The 19,793-nt window shown below is 43.0% G+C and overlaps 1 protein-coding gene across 5 annotated transcripts in view; it reads left to right on the forward strand.

The window, feature by feature from the left end:
- OCRL (OCRL inositol polyphosphate-5-phosphatase) overlaps positions 1–18,600 on the forward strand; it is a 50,710-nt gene extending 32,110 nt beyond the window's left edge. For 4 of the 5 annotated variants that reach the window (XM_020889686.2, XM_020889683.2, XM_020889684.2 and 1 more), the window contains 9 exons: positions 846–956; positions 1,542–1,707; positions 1,988–2,223; positions 10,457–10,480; positions 13,252–13,368; positions 14,259–14,343; positions 14,927–15,054; positions 15,831–15,942; positions 16,148–18,600. In XM_020889686.2, coding sequence (XP_020745345.2) covers positions 846–956; positions 1,542–1,707; positions 1,988–2,223; positions 10,457–10,480; positions 13,252–13,368; positions 14,259–14,343; positions 14,927–15,054; positions 15,831–15,942; positions 16,148–16,272 — 1,104 coding nt within the window. In that variant the 3' untranslated portion in view covers positions 16,273–18,600. The remainder of the gene's footprint in view (positions 1–845; positions 957–1,541; positions 1,708–1,987; positions 2,224–10,456; positions 10,481–13,251; positions 13,369–14,258; positions 14,344–14,926; positions 15,055–15,830; positions 15,943–16,147) is intronic. The other variant, XM_020889685.2, reaches the window with a different exon arrangement.
- Positions 18,601–19,793: the final 1,193 nt, after the last annotated feature.

Below are 19,793 nucleotides of genomic sequence, written 5' to 3' on the forward strand. Positions count from 1 at the left end.
TTCCTGGTGCACTGGGAAGACCCAGATTTGTATAAAGTTTTAACAGTAAAAAAAAAGGCACAGCTGTGTCAGGAAGCTGAAAATGCTGTGTCAGATGGGAGTTTTTTGATCTGTTAGTCAGAATGATTTGTTTGTCTATTGTCATGCTTTTACTCTGGGACATTTTGTATTGGCTGTTTTCTAAAATGTCTGTAGGGTCTATTTACTAACATACCTTTATCATCATATAATCTGAGCATTGATATGATTCTTGGCATTGTGCATAACAGCTAATAGAGTTAAATGCTTTAGTAATTATTTTCTGCTATTTCAGTGCTTCATGATCATTGTTGGAAACAGGTATGTTTTGACACTGTCAATTTGTATAATGGTGGAAATAATATTTAAGCACAGTCATCACATTTTCTCCACCACTAAATTACTTAACAGTGGAGCAAAGAATATTCTTCCTAAATATTTATTGCCAAGCTTCTTAGCACAAAGGTGTAACTTTTCCAAGAAGTTAACCAATTAACCTTACCTCTACCTTGCAGTGTGTGATTCTGTAACGTTTATTTAATTTCTGTTTGTTTTACTGACCTTTGAAAGATAGTTAGACTCTTTGAGATATATGAGTTGAGAGCACAGAAAACTAAATAAGGATCTATCTGGTTTGGTTTTTTTTTTTTTTTTTTTTTTTTTCAGATTATAAGGTGTGAATGAAATGAGATTTCAGAAAGTGTTGGAGGAGGTTGTTTGCACCACAGTTTATTTGAAATGATTGCTGTAATGACCGGTTTTAAGCTGTTAGGTAATCTATGAGCTGCGAGCATGCAAGACTGAAAAGAGGGTTCATTTTCTTTCAGGTGAAGGTTGTGGATGAACGGAGGTACCGGAAAGTGTTTGAAGATATTGTACGCATCATGGACAGAATGGAAAATGATTTCCTTCCTTCCTTAGAACTCAGCCGGAGGGAGGTGAGCAGCCACCTGTCTCCTGCCCATAGTGGTCAGCACAGGGGAAATTGTGTAACTAGCAGAGTTGTGAATACTGTGTGAGCTGAAGGCAGAGTGCCTCTGTTCCAGTCCCTGTGCTGACCGCAGGCACCTGTCCTACCCTCTCTGAGCCACAGTTTCCTTTTCTGAATAAAGGGACAGTTGTGAGGATTACTTGAGTTAATACACGCGAAGCCCTTAAAACAGCACTGGGCACAAAGTAAGCCCTCAGATGTTAGCTGCTCTTATTTAATATTTCAGATTTGCTGGTTAATTCATATCTTAGGAACCAGAAGTTGATCACAGGATACATGCCCTGATCCGAGGTCAGGTTATCCTCTCAGGATCCCAGGAACACTCAGTAACCTAGAGAAGTAGTGAGACCTGCCTCACTCCTCTGCCATTGTGAGAGGGGATGGTGGACAGCTGGCTCGCTTGGCGAATACATCGGCAGTTAATAATGGTTAATAATGACCTTATTCTTTATTCATATTCTCTATGGAATAATCCAACTGACTTTCTTCCCCTACTAGTGATGCATGTTTGTGTCTGTCTGTTATTCCCCAGTTTGTGTTTGAGAATGTGAAGTTTCGGCAACTACAAAAGGAGAAGTTCCAGATCAGCAACAATGGACAGGTTCCCTGCCATTTTTCTTTCATCCCTAAGCTTAATGACAGCCAGTACTGCAAGCCATGGCTTCGGGCTGAACCTTGTGAGGGCTACTTGGAGCCAAGTGAGTTTCCCCTTTACCATTGTCTCTGCTTGTGATGTACCATCCCCTCGTGACTCCCATCCCCTCCCGACTCCCATCCCCTCCCTTTGTTTAACTTCTTGTTTTTTAACCACACGTCTCTCACCTTCACTGTCATTATATTGGGGTTTCTCCCTTTTTTGTGTGTCCCATCTCTCCTTCATCACTTGATGATTTTTTTAGAGGACAGTTCTTCTGTTGGTTCTCATCCCCTTTCTGCTTTTCCACTGGAAGTTACCGTGTATCATCTCTTACATTTCAGATGAGACTGTGGACATCTCCCTTGATGTGTATGTCAGCAAGGACTCTGTGACCATCCTGAACTCAGGGGAGGATAAAATTGAAGATATTCTCGTCCTCCACCTGGATCGAGGCAAAGATTACTTCTTGACCATCAGTGGAAATTACCTCCCAAGTTGTTTTGGTACATCCTTAGAGGCTTTGTGCCGAATGAAAAGACCAATCCGAGAAGTTCCTGTTACCAAACTCATAGACTTGGTAAGAGGCATCGTAAGGCGTAAATCTCCCTAAGCTGGAAATTTAACAATGCTTCAGTGATGTCCTCCTTGTCTCTGTGCTTTCTCTTTGGGCAGGGCTGGTGGGAGGAGGTGGGGGGGTGGACCACAAGCAATGAATAAGAATGTCACTTTACTCTAGCCTGCCTTTCATTGGATTAAGCCTAAAAGGAAAGAGAAGAGAGTAATCTGTAATTGACCCTTGTCGTGACTATAATAGATAATACAAAGTTCCCTGAGTGAGATTAAAGCCTCCCTTTTCAGAGATGCAATGCTTAATTGTCACACTCTTCATATTTTCAAGTCATTTTTGTATAAATTAACATGTACATGAGGTCCAGTGAGGGGTAGGGCAATATTATCCTCATCAAACTTACGAGAAAACTGAGGCACAGAAACAATAACCTGCCCAAAGTGGAATAAGTTAGTGATGAATCTGTTACCCAGATTTTCTCACTCCCAGTCCAGAACTTCTCACTGTATCATATCTGATCCACGTCAAACTTGGCTGTTCTTGGCTGTTCGTTGGAGCCGAGACCAAAATGAAGCTCAGGGTACCTGCCTCAGAGCCCCCGGGGGTCCTTACCCAAGTGCAGGCCCCTCCCCCTACTCACCTGTGGCAGTGGAATCAGAATCTCAGGGTGCAGGGTCTGGGGATCTGTGTTTTTGTCAGCATCCCAGATGGTTATAATGTGCACTGAAGTTTGATACAAGTTTAATGTGACTCAACTGGAGAAAAGAGAAGAGGATTTCCGTTTCCCAACACCAAGCTATGTACTTATGGAGGAAATGCTTATTATCTTCAGGAACATAAATTATCTATTAACAACTATTAGAACCTTTCTCCTATGGAGAAGGAAATGGCAACCCACTCCAGTATTCTTGCCTGGAAAAGTCCATGGACAGAGGAGCCTGGAGGGCTGCAGTCCTTGGTGTTACATGACTGAGCATGCATGCATGAGGAGGGTGGAGGGAGATGGGTTGGTAGCAATAAACTGGTAGAACTTAAAAAAACAACAAAAAAAGAACCTTTCTTCTGAATGAAAATATTGTATTTGTGTGCAGACCTCTTTGGGAAGTACACTCGGTCTTTTACCACAGAAAATTAAATGATGTGACAGCCATATGTTATCATTACCACCAGTATTCACATTGATCCTTTTGGCTTAGCTGGAGCAGTGATTGTATCATCTGGCAGGGAGGACTAGACCGGCGGGCAGGCTGCTGGCTTGTCAGAGTAGGATCCATTCTGTTGCCATGGAATTGTTGTAGCGATGACTCAGATGGCAGATTAAAACCCTTGAGCTCATTTGCAGCATTCTTTCTTGGAATTATGCTTGTTTCCCTAGAGCCCTCATGACTGAGTGTATTATTATTCATGATACTTATTTTTTTCTTCTATCATCATATTCCTGTGTTTTTAGATTTATTATTTCACCTTTTAGAATACGTTCTAAATGAAGTTGTTTCCCTTTCTTTTTCCTACCAGCTTGCCTCCATCCCAAACGCCATTTCCCAGCTTTCTTGTTCCCAACTTTTATTATGAAACTGGCACATGTGCAGAAGAATTGAAAGAATGGTGCAGTAGACAATACCCACATGCTTTACACACGTATACCGACATATACCTTTTTTTTGCTATGTTGTTCAAAACTAAGTGGTGATGTGTCACTTCCCAGTGTACACTTTGACCTGCTTCCTTTTTTTTTTTTTGTTTTGTTCTGTTTTGTTTTGTTTTTTGTTTTTTTTCCATTTATTTTTATTAGTTGGAGGCTAATTACTTTACAGCATTGCAGTGGTTTTTGTCATACATTGAAATGAATTAGCCATGGATTTACATGTATTCCCCATCCCGTTCCCCCCTCCCACCTCCCTCTCCACCCGATCCCTCTGGGTCTTCCCTGTGCACCAGGCCCGAGCACTTGTCTCATGCACCCAACCTGGGCTGGTGATCTGTTTCACCCTAGATATACATGTTTCGATGCTGTTCTCTTGAAACATCCCACCCTCGCCTTCTCCCACAGAGTCCACAAGTCTGTTCTATACATCTGAGTCTCTTTTTCTGTTACCATCTTTCTAAATTCCATATATATGTGTTAGTATACTGTAATGGTCTTTATCTTTCTGGCTTACTTCGCTCTGTATAATGGGCTCCAGTTTCATCCATCTCATTAGAACTGATTCAAATGAATTCTTTTTAATGGCTGAGTAATATTCCATGGTGTATATGTCCCACAGCTTCCTCATCCATTCGTCTGCTGATGGGCATCTAGGTTGCTTCCATGTCCTGGCTATTATAAACAGTGCTGCGATGAACATTGGGGTGCACGTGTCTCTTTCAGATCTGGTTTCCTCAGTGTGTATGCCTAGAAGTGGGATTGCTGGGTCATATGGCAGTTCTATTTCCAGCTTTTTAAGGAATCTCCACACTGTTTTCCATAGTGGCTGTACTAATTTGCATTCCCACCAACAGTGTAAGAGGGTTCCCTTTTCTCCACACCCTCTCCAGCATTTATTGCTTGTAGACTTTTTGACCTGCTTCTTGAGAAAAAGGACACTTTCTATATCAGCACAATGCCATTATAATGACACCTAAGAAAACTAGCCAGTCAATATTCAGATTTTTCCACTTGTCCCAATAATTCCTCTCATAGCTTTGTAAAGCCAAGATCCAATTCAGATTCAGGCAGTACATTTGGTGAGGTCTCTGCAGTCTCTTCTAGAGAACAGTTCTTCCCTTTTTTTCTTTTGATGACGTTGGCTTTTTAAGAATCCAAGACAACTGTCCAGTCAAGGGCCTGCCATTTTAAAAATTTGTCTGATTGTTTCCTCTTAATGATTTTTTAAACTTATCCTTTTGTACTCCCTCTAACTGGAACCTTTTGCTCAGAGTTAGTTCAGGCACTATACTACCCTTTACTCTAATTGTCCCATCTTAATTAAAGGGATGGGAAGGAGACTTAAGCAGCATTAAGGAAAGTTTCTTTAAGATATTATCAGGTAATTCAGCCACATTTGACCATGAATAGGAAGTAGCCAAAGTCTTTAGTGGAGTTAATGGCTCTGTAGAAAGCCTTTTTCCTTCTTTTTGTGCACACATGATTCAGAGTTTGTTTTTTAAATAAAACCCTGATCATTTGAGCTCTTCTTAAATTGTGTTTGTGTGGTCACAATTTACTCTGTTTAAAGCTTTAATTTTGTAGGATTTAGGGTCCCGATTCTTTTCACAGCCCTTTGCATTTAATTATTATTAAATTCCTGGATCTCATTGATGAAGAAATTATCCATATTAGTGTGAGGAAACAAACAAGAAATCTAAGATTATCATACCCCATTTGTAATACCTTCCCATGCTGTTTTGGCTTGATTTTGACCATCTGAAATGCTTCAGTTTGTTTGTTCATGCTTGTTCCAAGACCCAAGATGATAGTTCAAATCCCATGAGATGGTACCCATTGTCCTTTTTTGTATTATTTACTCTAAAATTTGAGTGAAACCAGAAATGAGTTCAGTGCCTGTGTTGACTTTCCTGTGCTGTTTTCACCAAGATCCTTCTGCTACATGCTCTTCCCCACAAGTGCAGAATAAAGTAACTGGTGTAAATCCTTTTCATTCTCCCTGATAGTGACTTTGCTGCTACTAGAGCTATTAGGATTAGCACAGGTGACAAACAGGATGATCTCTTTGTAATTATCTTTATTCTTTTCCAGAATTAAGGTAGATTTTTCTGGTTTATTAAGTAGCATATACTCGTCAATATGTATTCATTGTATATTGAATACAAAGTATTAGAGAGTTTATTGGGTTCCTATAATTCAGTGGTGATGAAAGTTTACTTGTATTTATAATATGGCTAAATTCTAAACCAAGGTTAATAGGAAGTTTGGTTAGAGATCATCTAAACTTAACTTCCTTTACTGACCCATGTCCAGTGTGTTTGGTAAGTCAGTATTTTAGAAAGTTATTTAAAATGAGTCATTTAGAATGTGGAACTTGTAATTTATACTAACAAATAGATTCCTTTCCTGTGCTGCTCACTCAAGCCCTTATATGCTGTAAAAGCTTATTGATTGATGAGCTAATTTCTGTGAAAATCAGTCTCAGAATCAGCCTATTTTGGTGTGTGAAGCTGCCTAGATAGGGTGGGAGTGGGGGATGGAGAGTCTTGAAGTCAACACATGAGTTTATACTGGAGCCAGAGGGCATCTAGACCCATCAGAAGTCTTCGATGAGTAGTATGTGGTTGTAAATGGTCGCATTAGTAGGTGGTTATAAACAGACACATTTGGAGGGGCATTCTAGTTTACATGTAGATTGGACTAGTGGAAAAGGAGAGTAGGCCTGAACCCATCAGATTTAGCTAAAGGTTTGGCTTGTAAATACAGAGATGGAAAAAGTTGAGGGATGAGGGAACCAGCTGTATTTGCTTGGGGACATGTCTATTAAGGGCTTTTCTGGTCACTCAGATGGTAAAGAATCCACCTGCAATGCAGGAGACCTGGGTTTGATCCCTGGGTTGGGAAGATCCCCTGGAGGAGGGCATGGCAACCCACTCCAGTATTCTTGCCTGGAGAATCCCCATGGACAGAGGAACCTGGCAGGCTACAGTCCATGAGGTTGCAAAGAGTCGGACACGACTGAGCGACTAAGCACATCACATGTCTATTAACAGAACGATATCAGAAATCTGAAATAGCATGAATAACAATTTGGTAATTAATTTGTTTCCAGTGATCTCTTCGGTAGATGTTTGTTTTGTCTTCCTGACCTAATGACCCATTTCTTACCCTGTGAAGTTTAAGGTTTGTGTTTCTTTTTAGATTTCACATGAATGAATCCTTTCTAGAACTTCAATATCTGTTCAGTTTTCTGCTTTTTAAATTTGAATCTGCCTCTAAATGACTTTTTTACATAATTTTCATTGCATTTATTACTGGGAAATTTTCTCTAAGGCTGAATGCTGGGGTGAAGAATGATTTGCAGTGTATTTGTGATAAGCCAGTGTTCCTGCTGGGGACTCCTGGGCTCTTTTCCCTTTTTTTTTTTTGAACTTTTTATTTTGTATAGGGTATAGCCCATTGATGATGTTGTGATAGTTTCAGGTGAACAGGGAAGGGACTCAACCATACATATACATGTATCCATTCTCCCTCAAACTCCCCTCCCATCCAGGCTTGGCTGCCACATAACATTGATCATAATATGATCAACATGTAACCTTTTGCAGCCAGTAATCAAGTCAGATGAACTAAGTGATTAGCAGCAAGGGTAGGCCTGCCTTAGGAGAATGCTTTTTTTTAGTGGGGGCTAAGTGATGTTTCTATTTTCAGAGTTGAACCTAGAGTTGAATAAGTATAAGTTACACCCACTTTCTGCCTGAAGCCAGAGGAATAAACTATCAATGTTAAGTCTGCTGCACCTCCACCAATACCAGAGACCTTTTTTTTTTTTTTTTGCACTTTCATTTTTTAATAGTATACAGAATGCTATAACTGCTTCATATATTTCGCCTTTTTTATTAACTTAAGATATTACTTTGCTTATAAAATAAACATATAAATATCATGGCTGACTCATGTTGAGTCTCTTGTATCCATTCATTTTTTAAAAAAAATATTATGTTCCCATTATTAGGTGAGGTGCATACTCTCTCCCACTTGATCTACCTCCTTAGCCTTCTAATGATTCCCTCTGCCTCTATTTCCCTAACCTTGCATTTGCCTTCTTCAGGGCTGTCAGACTGATCTTTTTGTAATACAGCTATGGGGCCTATCGTTTCCTTGCTTAAAGGCAGACCTTTGGCTCCCCCACACCTGCTGAATACAATCCAAATTGCTTTACCTGTCATTCAAGGCCCTGCAGAGTCTGACTTCAACATACCTTTTTAGATTTATTTCCTGATAGTTTTTTCATTCCCCCTTTATCCTCCCCCAGGAACCATATTACCGACTTTTTCTTAATCTCACCACCTTTGTTTCTTTCTGCCCCCCCACCACTTGTAATGTCCCCACCTCGTCTCTACCCTTTAAAATCCTGTGACTCTTTTAAGGGCTAGTTGGACTTCTTTCTTTGTACCCCTGATTTTTTGTTCATTTATTTTTACCATTTATTGAGAACTCAGATTGGTGAATTACAATAACGCCAGGCCATAAATTCTGGGCCTCTTTACCCCAACTCAGTTGCAAACCCAGGTCAAAAACCATGTCTTTCCCCTCTGTGTAGCCTCAGTTTTCATACCTGCCCCACACCACCACCCCTCAAAGACATTTAGCTCAGTGTCTTGCACTGGTAGACAGTCAGTGCTCAAAGAAGACCTTTTTGATGGTTTGGCAGATTAGTATATAAAAACTCTGCCTGGTTTTACTTATCACATCATATGGCACATATTCATGGGAGGGAAAATAGAGAAGTCTGTCAGGAAGATTCTCTGCTTGTTAATAAGTAGCTCTAAATTTTAAAAAAGATTGTACTCCAAAATTGAGTTAACTTAGACGTTTGGCCCTCAGAATTAACTTCCAAAGTATTATAATTACAATACTATAAATTTTGTATCCTTTATAAAGCACTGTTATTCTGATTACTTCTGTTTCATTCTATATATGATATTTCATTGTATCTATGCTACAAAAGTATGTTTAACTCATAATGTAGCTAATAATACTAAAAACTCTACCCATCATATGGAACAGTCATGTGGGACAGATGCACTCAGCACTACTAGTTGGAGTGTCAGGGAACACATACTTCCCCACCCCCAACCTCCTGCACATTTCTGATGGTGAGATCAGGATTTCTCCTTTCACTCTCAGACCGAGGCATGGGATTTCTATTCAGATTCTTGGTGGCCCCTGACAGGGTTGGGAATTGTTGGGGAGGTGCAGGGAGCTTTGAGAGACCTGGCCTGCTGCCGGCCTTTTGCACCACCACTGCACGCCCTCTACCTCCCTCCCCTACTCTGAGTTTTAGGCCACTTCTGGGTGCCTGTGAGATAAATGTTGTTGTCTCTGGTTAGAGATGGAAAAACTGAGGCTCTGTGAAGTTCAGTAGCTTGCCTGCAGTCCATACAAAATGAATAAGAGGTAGAATGAAGATTCATACCCAGGACTGCCTGACACCCACGCCTGTACTCTTTCCACTAACCCTGCTGCCTTGTAACTGTCTTTAGCCTGCCAGAGAATAGACTACATTCTCAAAGATTTCCTCCGCCTCTCTGTCTAGGAAGCAGTCAGTTTATCCTTTTCTGAGTTACCTAAGGGAACATAGTGGTCATGACTGTGGAGTCAGTCAGACTTGCGTTCTAATCCTGATTCTGCCACTTAATACCTAAGAGTGTGGCCGTGGGCAAATAATTTAATCTCCCAGAGCCTCAGTTTCCTCATCTGTAAAATGGGAATAGTATCTACTTTGCATTTGTGCAGAGACTAAATGGCACTGTATATGAGCCCGTTGCAGTTACTGCTACATGGCAGATACCCCTTAAGTGGTGGCAGTAGTTATTGTTGCTGTTGTCTTTGTTAGATGGTAATAATGGTGAAACACAAAGATGATTAAAAAGATACCTTCTTCCCTCTTCCTTGCTTCTCTTTTTTTCTGTTATGCCCTATAGGAAAACACACTAGGGGATAATGATGGATCTTATGGTCCACAAAGGTCTGGAATGAAATGAATTTGTATTTCAGAGAGACTTCATACTTGGGGACTCTAATGGCCCTTGAGGAGGGGAGAGGGTACCAGGCAGGGGAAAGGAGTGAGAGAGCCCGATCGCTAGGCTGAGAGGCACGGCAGCGGAGAGGAGAGATGCTCACCGTCTCCTTCTGCATGGCTGCTCTTGGGCTCACAAACACAGTCTTCCGTTGAAGTGGCACTAGGGTGAGCGAGATGCCGCCCAGCAGCACAGGAAGAGGAAACCCCAGTGGGCGTTTGGCTGGTCAGCTGTCATCTGCAAATGGACACCAGAGTCTAGGACTGCACACGTATGTTTCTTAAGCGACAGTCTCAACAAACTGCCCAAAATTGAATATGCATAATCAAGAAATTTGTATGTGAGAATGTGTTCCATTTTCAACAGAATTTATTTGAAGAATTTAAAGCTGTTTAAAATACATGTATCTAGTAAGCTAGTGCATTCTAATAATACTGATCTGTTTCTAATTCTGTAAATTAATTCTAATCATTTTCTATCTGTCAATGACTTTCTTTTCCTGCTCCGCTCTCAGGAAGAAGACAGCTTCCTAGAAAAGGTAATGCAATCCATTGGTGATTATGCATTTCCCTGTACTTGGTTAACATTTAACCATGGTCCTTGGAATTTATCCCTCAGCTTTCCCATATCAGAGATCTCTGACTCCATGAGAATTCCCCCAAATTCTGCCAGCTGTGTTTAAGTGTGTCTAAAGTACAGGAAAGATACTTATTACACCTGCCAAATCGTTGAGACCCAGAACATGAAAGCAATAGGACCCAAAGTTCCAGATTACTGTTTTTTGAAATGAGAAGTAACTGAAGATCTGTCTCAATGTATATGAAAGCTCATAAGATAGAGGAGGGTACCGCTTAGCCATTCTCCATTTTCAATGATAGTAAAAGCAGAAGTGAATTTCTGTTGCGTTAAGAGTGATTTGGGGAAAGTGATAAGAGTAATTACCAAAAGAATACACAGATGTGGTCAAGAATAGAGCATTGAATAGAATCCTAGACCTGAATGAGATCATAGGGATCATGTGGTAGAGTTCCCTGCCTTCAGACAGGGTAAGATGTCATCTCCATTCTAATAGACAACCCAGGAAGGTTGAGATCCTCGCTGAAGTCATCCTGCTCCTGACATCAAGGGTGTGGGGCACAGGGGACTAGAACCTGGGTCTCCTGCATATCCAGTGCAGGAACCAAGTGAGCACTCCTTCTATGGTCCTTTGCCACCTTTCCATCCTCAAGCTGGAGGGTGCCCAGCTCCACAGAGGGTCATCTAATAGAGAAACATGGGCTTGAAAACCATTCTTAAAACACTTTCACACAGTATCTAATGTGACCTCCCCATTTGGTGGAGTTTAATGTGTTTTGATGGTAGGCACGGCATACTGTTTTTGTGCTTCAGTTAATATCACGAAGGTTACAGAGTGTGGACTTATCAAGCACTGAATGTCTCCCATTGAAAGAAGACACAGCATGCCTGGTTTCTCTTTGAAAAATTAGAGTTCAGGATCATTTGTGGACTTTTTTTAAAGTTTGTTTCTTGGGCGTAATCTTTCTCTAGACTTAAGAGACAACAAGCATGACATTTCATATTAGCACACATGAATTTGAAAATGGATAGTGGATGGTGTATGTAACCTGGTGGCATTTTATTAACCTTTTTAAACCACTAAGGATTGAGACGGCTCTGCTTCCCAATCCTTTCCTGTTAATAGCAGGCCATGTGTCTTTTCATCTTGAACAGTGCCTCGTGTTGCCTTAATGCCTTAGTACAGGCAAAGTGCTAATTGGATGTCAGATTTTTTAAAAACTACATGAATTGGTGCTGAATAATTTATTCTGCTGAAGAATCTGTACATGTGTTGCATTTGGTCCAGAAAGTGAGCAGAGTGCATTATGGACAGTGTTTTGGCTCAGGTATCATGTGGATGCCTGGATTTAATACTTGCAAGTGGAAAGAAGTTAATGGATGAGCCATGATTGGAGGTCTGGCAGCTCTCGGAGATGTGAATATAAAGTGATAGATTCCCAGGGAAAGAAAGGAAACAAAATGAATGTGAAGAAGATAGATTTTAAATGCTCACCAACTGTCATGCTCCCTTCTCTTCCTGATGCCCGTAGAAAGGCACAGCGGCTTTAAAAGGTCACCCGTGCATGTTGAAGAACAGAATGCTCTTCTTAGCCCTCTGTCTGTTCTAGTGTACACGCTCTCTGAAAGTAGTGAAATACTTCTCTTCTTTCCCTTCAAGTGACACAGCTAAGGGTTGTGGATCAAATTTACAGCACTTCCTAAGTTTGAGTATATATAATATGTGACCTTAAGCCAGAGGTGTAGGAGGAGGTGGAAGATGCCAAAAACTTGTCACCATTTTCTGCACTGGATTTTGTATGAAGGCTGCCTTCAGATGCCTTTTAACCTATTTCAGAAATCTTTGTGATATATTTTATATTTGACTGTATAAACATGAAATCATTGAGTTTATTCCCCATTTTCCAGTTCAGATTTAGTTACTGATCTAACTTATGTCGCTTCTGGGTTTTCCTCTGAGGTTCCTTCAGGAGAATCTAAGAGAGAGTAGAAAGTTAGGTGAATGGAGTCAAAGGCCTGAGAACTCTTCGCTGAACTGTTACTATAAAGAATAACTTCTGGACTCAGAGCCTAGACTTTTCATGGTATTTCTGGCTCTTGGTATGCTGTGTTCAGTTTACTATTTTTGGATCTTGGGACTTTGAGTTTTAAGTGTCTTAAAATTAGATCTTCTATCAAGCCTGAAATATTCATGCATGTAGGTCTAATGTGAATTGTCTTTCATTCTTGAGGATCAGAGAATGCCATTTAAATCAACAATGCAAGCTCTGATACTTGTGGTAAGACCTAAAAGAAGAATAAATTAAAGTAAAAAAAAAAACCTCAGTAGCTGCTGCTCTCTCCAGGTGCTCTGTTGACAATTGTAACTTAATGGTCCGTGGGTCTCCAGTAGTGTGTGGACTCTACCGTGACTGTATTGCTGGTTCTCAGTGTCATCCTTGAAAGGATTTACAGTGCACAGTGCATCGACGTGAGAAACATAGTAAACCCAGAAGGAACGCTTAACGGTTAAGTGAAGCGTCTTGTTAGAAAAAGAGATCATTTAACTGTGGAAATCCATATCGAGTGCCTTGTGACCAGGAGCGTCCCAGTGAGAAAAAAACAATCTTATGAGCTGAAGATCAGATAATACCCACAAAGGCAGAACTTGGCAGGGGGCGGGGTGGAGGAGATGGTTTCACACAGGAATTTTTATTGAGACCCTTTTGACTCTCACTCTTTTTCATCTATTAGGAGAAATCCCTTCTACAGATGGTTCCCTTGGATGAAGGTGCCAGTGAGAGACCTCTTAAGGTCCCCAAGGAGATCTGGCTCCTGGTAGACCATTTATTCAGATACGCCTGTCACCAGGTGAGTGAGGGCAGGCCTCCGGGCACCTTTGGAAGGCACCTGAGTCCACTGGGAAATGATAGTACTTCGTGTCAGTATAGATAGTGCTTTTAACTTTCCCAAGCCACTTCTGCAGAACAGCACTGTCACATGAGAGCACCTGGGCAAGTGGAAGTATTCCCATGTATAACTGTGAGAGCTGAAGCAGGCAGGCTCGGGGATTTACCTAAGACCATGGCATAAGTGTAGTGGCAGAGTAGGGCCCAAGTGAGCTCCCCTGTCCCCTGGCCACACACGCTTTCCCCTGGACCACTCAGCACCTGAGTCTGGAGCACCTGCTTCAGCTGTCACCTTGGCATCACAGATTTCAAAGTCCAAAGCAAACTTCCATCCCATTTTTAAAGTTTGTCCTTACTTTTCAGTCCCATCTAAAATACCTACCATCCCCAACCCATCCTCCCAAAAAAGAAAATTTTCTTGGGACTACATTGAAATATAATGTCTTACTACTGAAAAGTAACAGAACTTGAAAGCAAGGTTTGATGCGGACATACCCTTGACTCCTGCCCTAGCAGTCTGTGTGTCGATATTTGGATATGGTCCCCTGTTTGGACTCCACCTTCTGTACCTGTCAGGAGCCTGGAAGTGGGAATGCCTGATGTCCCCGTCAAGTCATCCAGTCCCCTGCCCTGTCAGGTGCAGACTGAAACCTTTGACAATAAGCTCCCAGTTTGAAAGAAAATTTCACACGGATTATAGAGATGATATAATTGTCACACCTCTGTTCCTCATCATGGATGATGCCTCTTCCTTCCCCTCACTTCCTGCTGCTCTCCTGATCCCTGGGTAATCATCAGAACCTTAGGGCTGGTCATTTTGTGTTTTTCCATTCATTGTAACCTCTTTGGTAGGAGGATCTGTTCCAAACCCCTGGAATGCAGGAGGAGTTACAGCAGATCATTGATTGTCTGGACACCAGCATTCCCAAGACAATCCGTATCCTTTTCGACAAAGGCTTAGGAAGCTGGATGTGCACTCGCTCAATCTCTTCTTCCCACCTGCGTGTGATTTTTGTGTTTTCCATATTTATTTTATTTGTAACTGTCTTTTGACTGTACAGTTTTCAATTCCCTTTAGGAACTTTCACGCTTTCTCTGTATGAGACACTTATGAAAAGGAATCAAAGGGTAGATAACCATGAATTGTAATTGGCATGGGACGTATAACCTACAGCCGTGGTGCTGCTCTGCTTTAGGCCAGTGATCACTCCTGCCACCACACCACAGGGAGGAGGATGGGAAACCTTGGTGATGAGTTTCCAGTGTGAACTGTCATTCTGCAGGCCACGTTCCCTTGACTCTCGAGTCAGGCCAAACCTCCCAAGGGTGTTCGATCACTCCTCTAACAACTCAGCTGCAGCATACCTGGACCACTAAAATATCAAACCCCAATTAGGATCGGGGTGCCCTGAATTAAGAGGAAGAAAACCACCCCTGAGGGAGCTTGAGGGAGGGAGCACATTGCATCTAAGTGTGGCCTTTCTCCTGGAGCCTCTTTCCCTTGACAGAAGGCCATCCAGCTGGCAGTAACCACTCAGTGGCTGAGGCACTGCTCATTTTCCTAGAAGCCCTGCCGGAACCTGTCATCTGTTATGAGCTCTATCAGCGATGCCTCGACTCTGCTCAGGATCCCCGCATCTGCCGACAGGTGAGTCTTGTTGCTCTGAGAATGTGTTTGAGGCAAGTTCTCCCACAGAGAAATCACCATTTTTACAAAGCCAGCTGGACAACCAGCTGTGTACTAGGATGGGTCTCGATCTGTTCAGAGCAGGACACCAGCATTGAAAGTTGGGACTCTTCAACTGTAGTCTGTGTTATTTCCTATTATATTTGCCACCCTCTTCCAGTTAGCCCATTGAGTAGGGTGCACACCTCTTCTCCAGGGTAAAATTGGTAAAACTGATCACATGCAGCATTCTGGCCGGCAAGACCAGGAAGGGTGGGTGACACTCGTGAGCCTTTCTTTTTGTCTTCTCGGTGTTTGTTTTTAATCTTTAAATGCTTTTGAGGCACAATAGCTAAGAATACCTCTGAATCAGACTAGTGAGTATCGGGAGGTGCTCCCACCCATGCCAAATGGCATTGCATGGAAAACCATTCAGCTTGGCAGATGCCACCGCCACCTTCCTGGGGAGGTTGGGAGAAACCAGACTGATACCCATCTGCACCTGAGGCAGGGCGTGCGTATGACTATGTGTTAATGTGGCCTGCTCATTGAGTGGACACGGGCCAAACAGGATGACCATTCTGCCATGTGAGTTACCATTCAACAGGTAGTATTGGTCATGAGTTAATAAGGGAGGGGTCCTGTAAGGGTTGAATTATAAACTGCTTTCATGGCAGCTGCAAGCTCTTCTTATTCCCTTCCTCCATCTGTTATCCTCACTGCCCACCCCCCCCTTTTTTTTTTAAAAAAAAATACAGGTGATTTCCCAGCTTCCAGGATGCCATAGAAATGTTTTTCGTTATTTGATGGCATTCCTTCGAGAACTCTTAAAATTCTCCGAGTACAACAATGTCAACGCCAACATGATCGGTAAGAACACTTCCTAGGAATGGCCACATGGGAGCATTGGTCAGGATTGTCCGTGGATGGTGGACACATGTATTCCCTTCTTTGTGTCCAGGCGTGTAACAGTCACTTCCTCCCACTGCCCTCATCCCCTGGCCCCCATCCCTGAGGTTTTGCTTAGGTTGTGTCTGACTGAGGGTTTTCCCCTTTTCTTTCTCTCTCCCTCTAGCTACTCTCTTCACTAGTCTCCTCCTAAGGCCTCCACCCAACCTTATGGCAAGACAGACTCCAAGTGACCGCCAGCGTGCTACCCAGTTCCTTCTGACTTTTCTACTTGGGAGTGATGAAGACTAATGATAAGCCTTTTCCTCTTACTACTCTCCGAGGTTCTAGAGGCAGAAGATCTTGGGCCTCGAGTATTTCAGAATGATTTCAAAAGTCATGCCACAGGAAGGGTCCGTTGCAGAATTTCGAGGCTGTTGGCGTGAAATAGTTCTGTTTCTAGTGTGAAAGGAAAAGAGTCTCTTAACCCCTCCCTTGCCATATCCTACGCAGCAAGATACTTTTAGACTTATATTGCCAAGCCAAAGTTAACCATATTTTGGTGTTTTTGTGTTCTCTCTTCATAAGGCAAAGAGACCTGTATTTACACTCCTTTCCCTGGGGATGTGTGTGTTGCCCTCCAGCCCAGCCATCATGATTGTCCTTAGCACCTGAGAGCTAGATTCTGAGGTGTTCCCCTTCTAGGCCCACAAGCACTACTTGCCGTAGCTCAGACTTGTCCGCAGTCCTTGGTCTAAAGCACTTTGGCCCTACCGCCTCCCTGTATCATCCCTTTGTGCTCTACTCCACTAATACTACCATGTCAAAGAAAGTCAGTGAGGCTGTGACTCCTTGGGTATCTCCAACAATGAGTTAACCATCTCCATGTGGCTTTTACATGCATCTGTGCATTCCTACCACAATGGTATCTGTGTCCCTCCCTAACATTGGCCTTTTATGGATCTGTGATGAGTAGAAGCATATTCTCTTGTCTCAGACCACACTTAGTAGCAGAACATTAGGGACTATTAGAGATGACGTCTCATTGATGTGAGAGAATCACAGAGTGGAAGCACTCTTGAATGTTTCAGGAGTGAGAGTATTCATGTTCGACAGGTCCTGCTTCCTACCATCCCTTTTGGTTCTTATGCAAATTGTACACAAAAACCAACCCTGGGTGTCTGTGGGGCCCATACCCCACTTAGAAATCCACCTCCAGAGCAACGCTTGTACCACAGTCAAAAAGGGAGGCTGCACCCCAAGTGGCCCTCTCTACAGAAACTGTTCCTTCCCCCAGCAGGGGAATTAAGGATAACCCCGAGAATCCCCTCTCTGCTCTCCTGATGTACCATCACCCCCTCCCACATCAGGACTGACTGGGGCCCTGCAGCCAGCTGCCCTCAGCTCCCAGTCACCTGTCCAGTGCTGCGTGAAAGAGACTGTGCAGTGGGACAAAGCAAGCACCTTCTCTAGCTCCCAAGACAACCCTCTGAGCTTGTCATTTACCCAAGCTCCTGTGGGGCAGCCCTTTTAAAAAAAATTAATCTATGTTGGTTGGCAAACCAGCCACTGACTGCAAAACTGCCTGATGTAATTGACTTCCTCCTGGTTTTCTTTCATTAAAACCACCCTGAGTTGACTCATTGTCACATGTTCACATGGAAACCCCAGAGCCGTGTGTATAGGCTGTGTGCAAGGTCTTAGGCATTGACTCCTGACTCTTCTAGAGCATTGAAGCAGAGAGCCAGGAAAGCACTGCCATTGAGTGGTTCTTCAACTCCCCTGTCTCCCATGCATTGAGTTCTTTGGGGGAAGAAAAGGTATGTATCCTGTGATATTCTGCCTAAAGCCTTTCCTGACTGGGAATTATGGAAGTAGGAGTCAAGTTATTGGTACCAAATAGCTGCAGACCTGGTCAGTCAGGGGCTGGGTGCTGAACTCAGTTACTGGCCGACTGAGCACAACCCTTTTGTCATGTCCACTAGGTCAGAAAGGGATCTGAGGAGAGGCAGGTGATAGATAGACGCTGGGGCAAGGTGGTCACACAAAGACAGGGAAGTGCCTGTCCTAGACACATTTCCCAGTCAGCTACCACCTGGGGCCTTCATGTGGTCAGGGCTGTGGTTGGTGGGGACCGTGGGCAGCGTCCGGCTTGCTCTCTAAGGCAGGTGCACTCGGTTGCTTCATTGCCTCCACCTTCTGTCCACCTCTGGTCCTGGGATGTACACAGGGTCAAGGGTTTTAGACAATCTCTCGGGACGGGAGATCAGAAACAGAGCAGACATAAGAAATCTGTTTCCCTGCCTACTCCAGCACCCCACTCTCTAACCCCTAGGTACCTCTAATGTGCTATTTCCTAGCGCCTCTGAAGTAAGGAGTTTAGATCCAGCTGGTAAGGAAAGACTCTGCAGCTATCGTTTTAGGGAAGAAATGGTTTAACCCCTTGTGATGATGTTGCATTAGTCTCCTTTTCACTGTTTCCTAATTTTTATCCTGTAATGAATGGTTTGTTATATTTCCCCAAAATGTCTTGGTCACTAAGCAAAGCTGCTAGTGGGATTCTGTATTTCGTGTCATCTTTTTTATTATAATTTATTGCAAATTTTTTCTGAATAAATATATGTTGTGTGAAAAACCAAAGTGTGATCTTAGGAAGAACTGAGGGGGTGGCTTATGTCACCAGGTCCCACATGACTGCTGCCATCCCCCCAGCTATGCCTGGAGTAGCATTTCCTATCTTGAAAGGAAATAGCATCAGAATTCTCAGTGTACTTGCCCATGGAGAGGAGAAGAAACCACATATTATCAGAAATAAACAAAGCAGTTACAGTGCTTTCAGAAGCCAGCCAAGGATTCTTATTTTGACCCTGGGGATTCAGGCAACAAAATAACAATGTTAGAAGAAAAGATGTTGATTCTTGATGGCCATAAATGTCACACTGAGTCAGATCCATGATTGCGCCAGCCCCAGGAATCTGACAGGCTCTGTCGTATGCATTTTTGGAGAACCGCATTGGCCTTGGCACCATAACCTCAGTAGTTTAGACTTGCCTCCCAAAGAGCCTGTTTTCACATCATTCATTTGCAACTCTTAAAAAATCAGTTTTGAACTTGTAGTACCTCTTTGGGGTGACAAAGCCCATAAAGTTAGTTGTGCTTTTTTGAACTCGAATCTGAGCTCCATCACTTGGAAGAGGAAGCTGCCCCTCATTTGAACATAGTGCCTTTATTCCCCTGCCTCCAATCTCTGGTATGGATTTGGGCATTCTGATTCCTTTCCCTTCAGGACTGAAGAGGCCTCAGCAGGAGGCTTCTTTTCAACCAGGGCCCTCTTCCAGTCTGCTCTGTGAACTTGACCCAAATGCGTGTGCTGATTCAGTGTTGTCATGAACAGTTTTTGTAGCCCCACCCAAAGCCTTGGCAGAAGAAGGTGTTTCCTTTTGCAATGATTCCACACAGTGGATGGAGCAGCAGGCAGTGCGACAGGGCAGCCTCAGTGACTACCTCCCAGAGATTAGAAACTGCCTGCGAGCTGCTGTTACTGGAGACCCATGGCGGCCTTCCTGAGTGCTGGGCAGGTGGAAGCCCTGTCTCTTAGTGTAGCCTAGCAACCTAAAGCTACATGTTGCCCCGGCAAGATTGCTGCTAAGTTAGAGAACCTTGGTGGTGGTCTAATCCAATCCTGTTTTTTCTGATGGTCTAAGTCAGGCTCAGAGGGGATGGTGAGTGACTTAATGTCACTTAGGTTAGTGACAGAGCATGGCATACTGGGGAAGAAAAGAGCTCCCTCCAGCTTTGGAGTTAGACCTAGTTCTTATTTCTATTTTTTTTTT

The sequence above is a fragment of the Odocoileus virginianus genome, unplaced genomic scaffold, assembly GCF_023699985.2.
Source record: "Odocoileus virginianus isolate 20LAN1187 ecotype Illinois unplaced genomic scaffold, Ovbor_1.2 Unplaced_Scaffold_2, whole genome shotgun sequence".
In the NCBI taxonomy this organism is placed as follows: domain Eukaryota; kingdom Metazoa; phylum Chordata; class Mammalia; order Artiodactyla; family Cervidae; genus Odocoileus; species Odocoileus virginianus.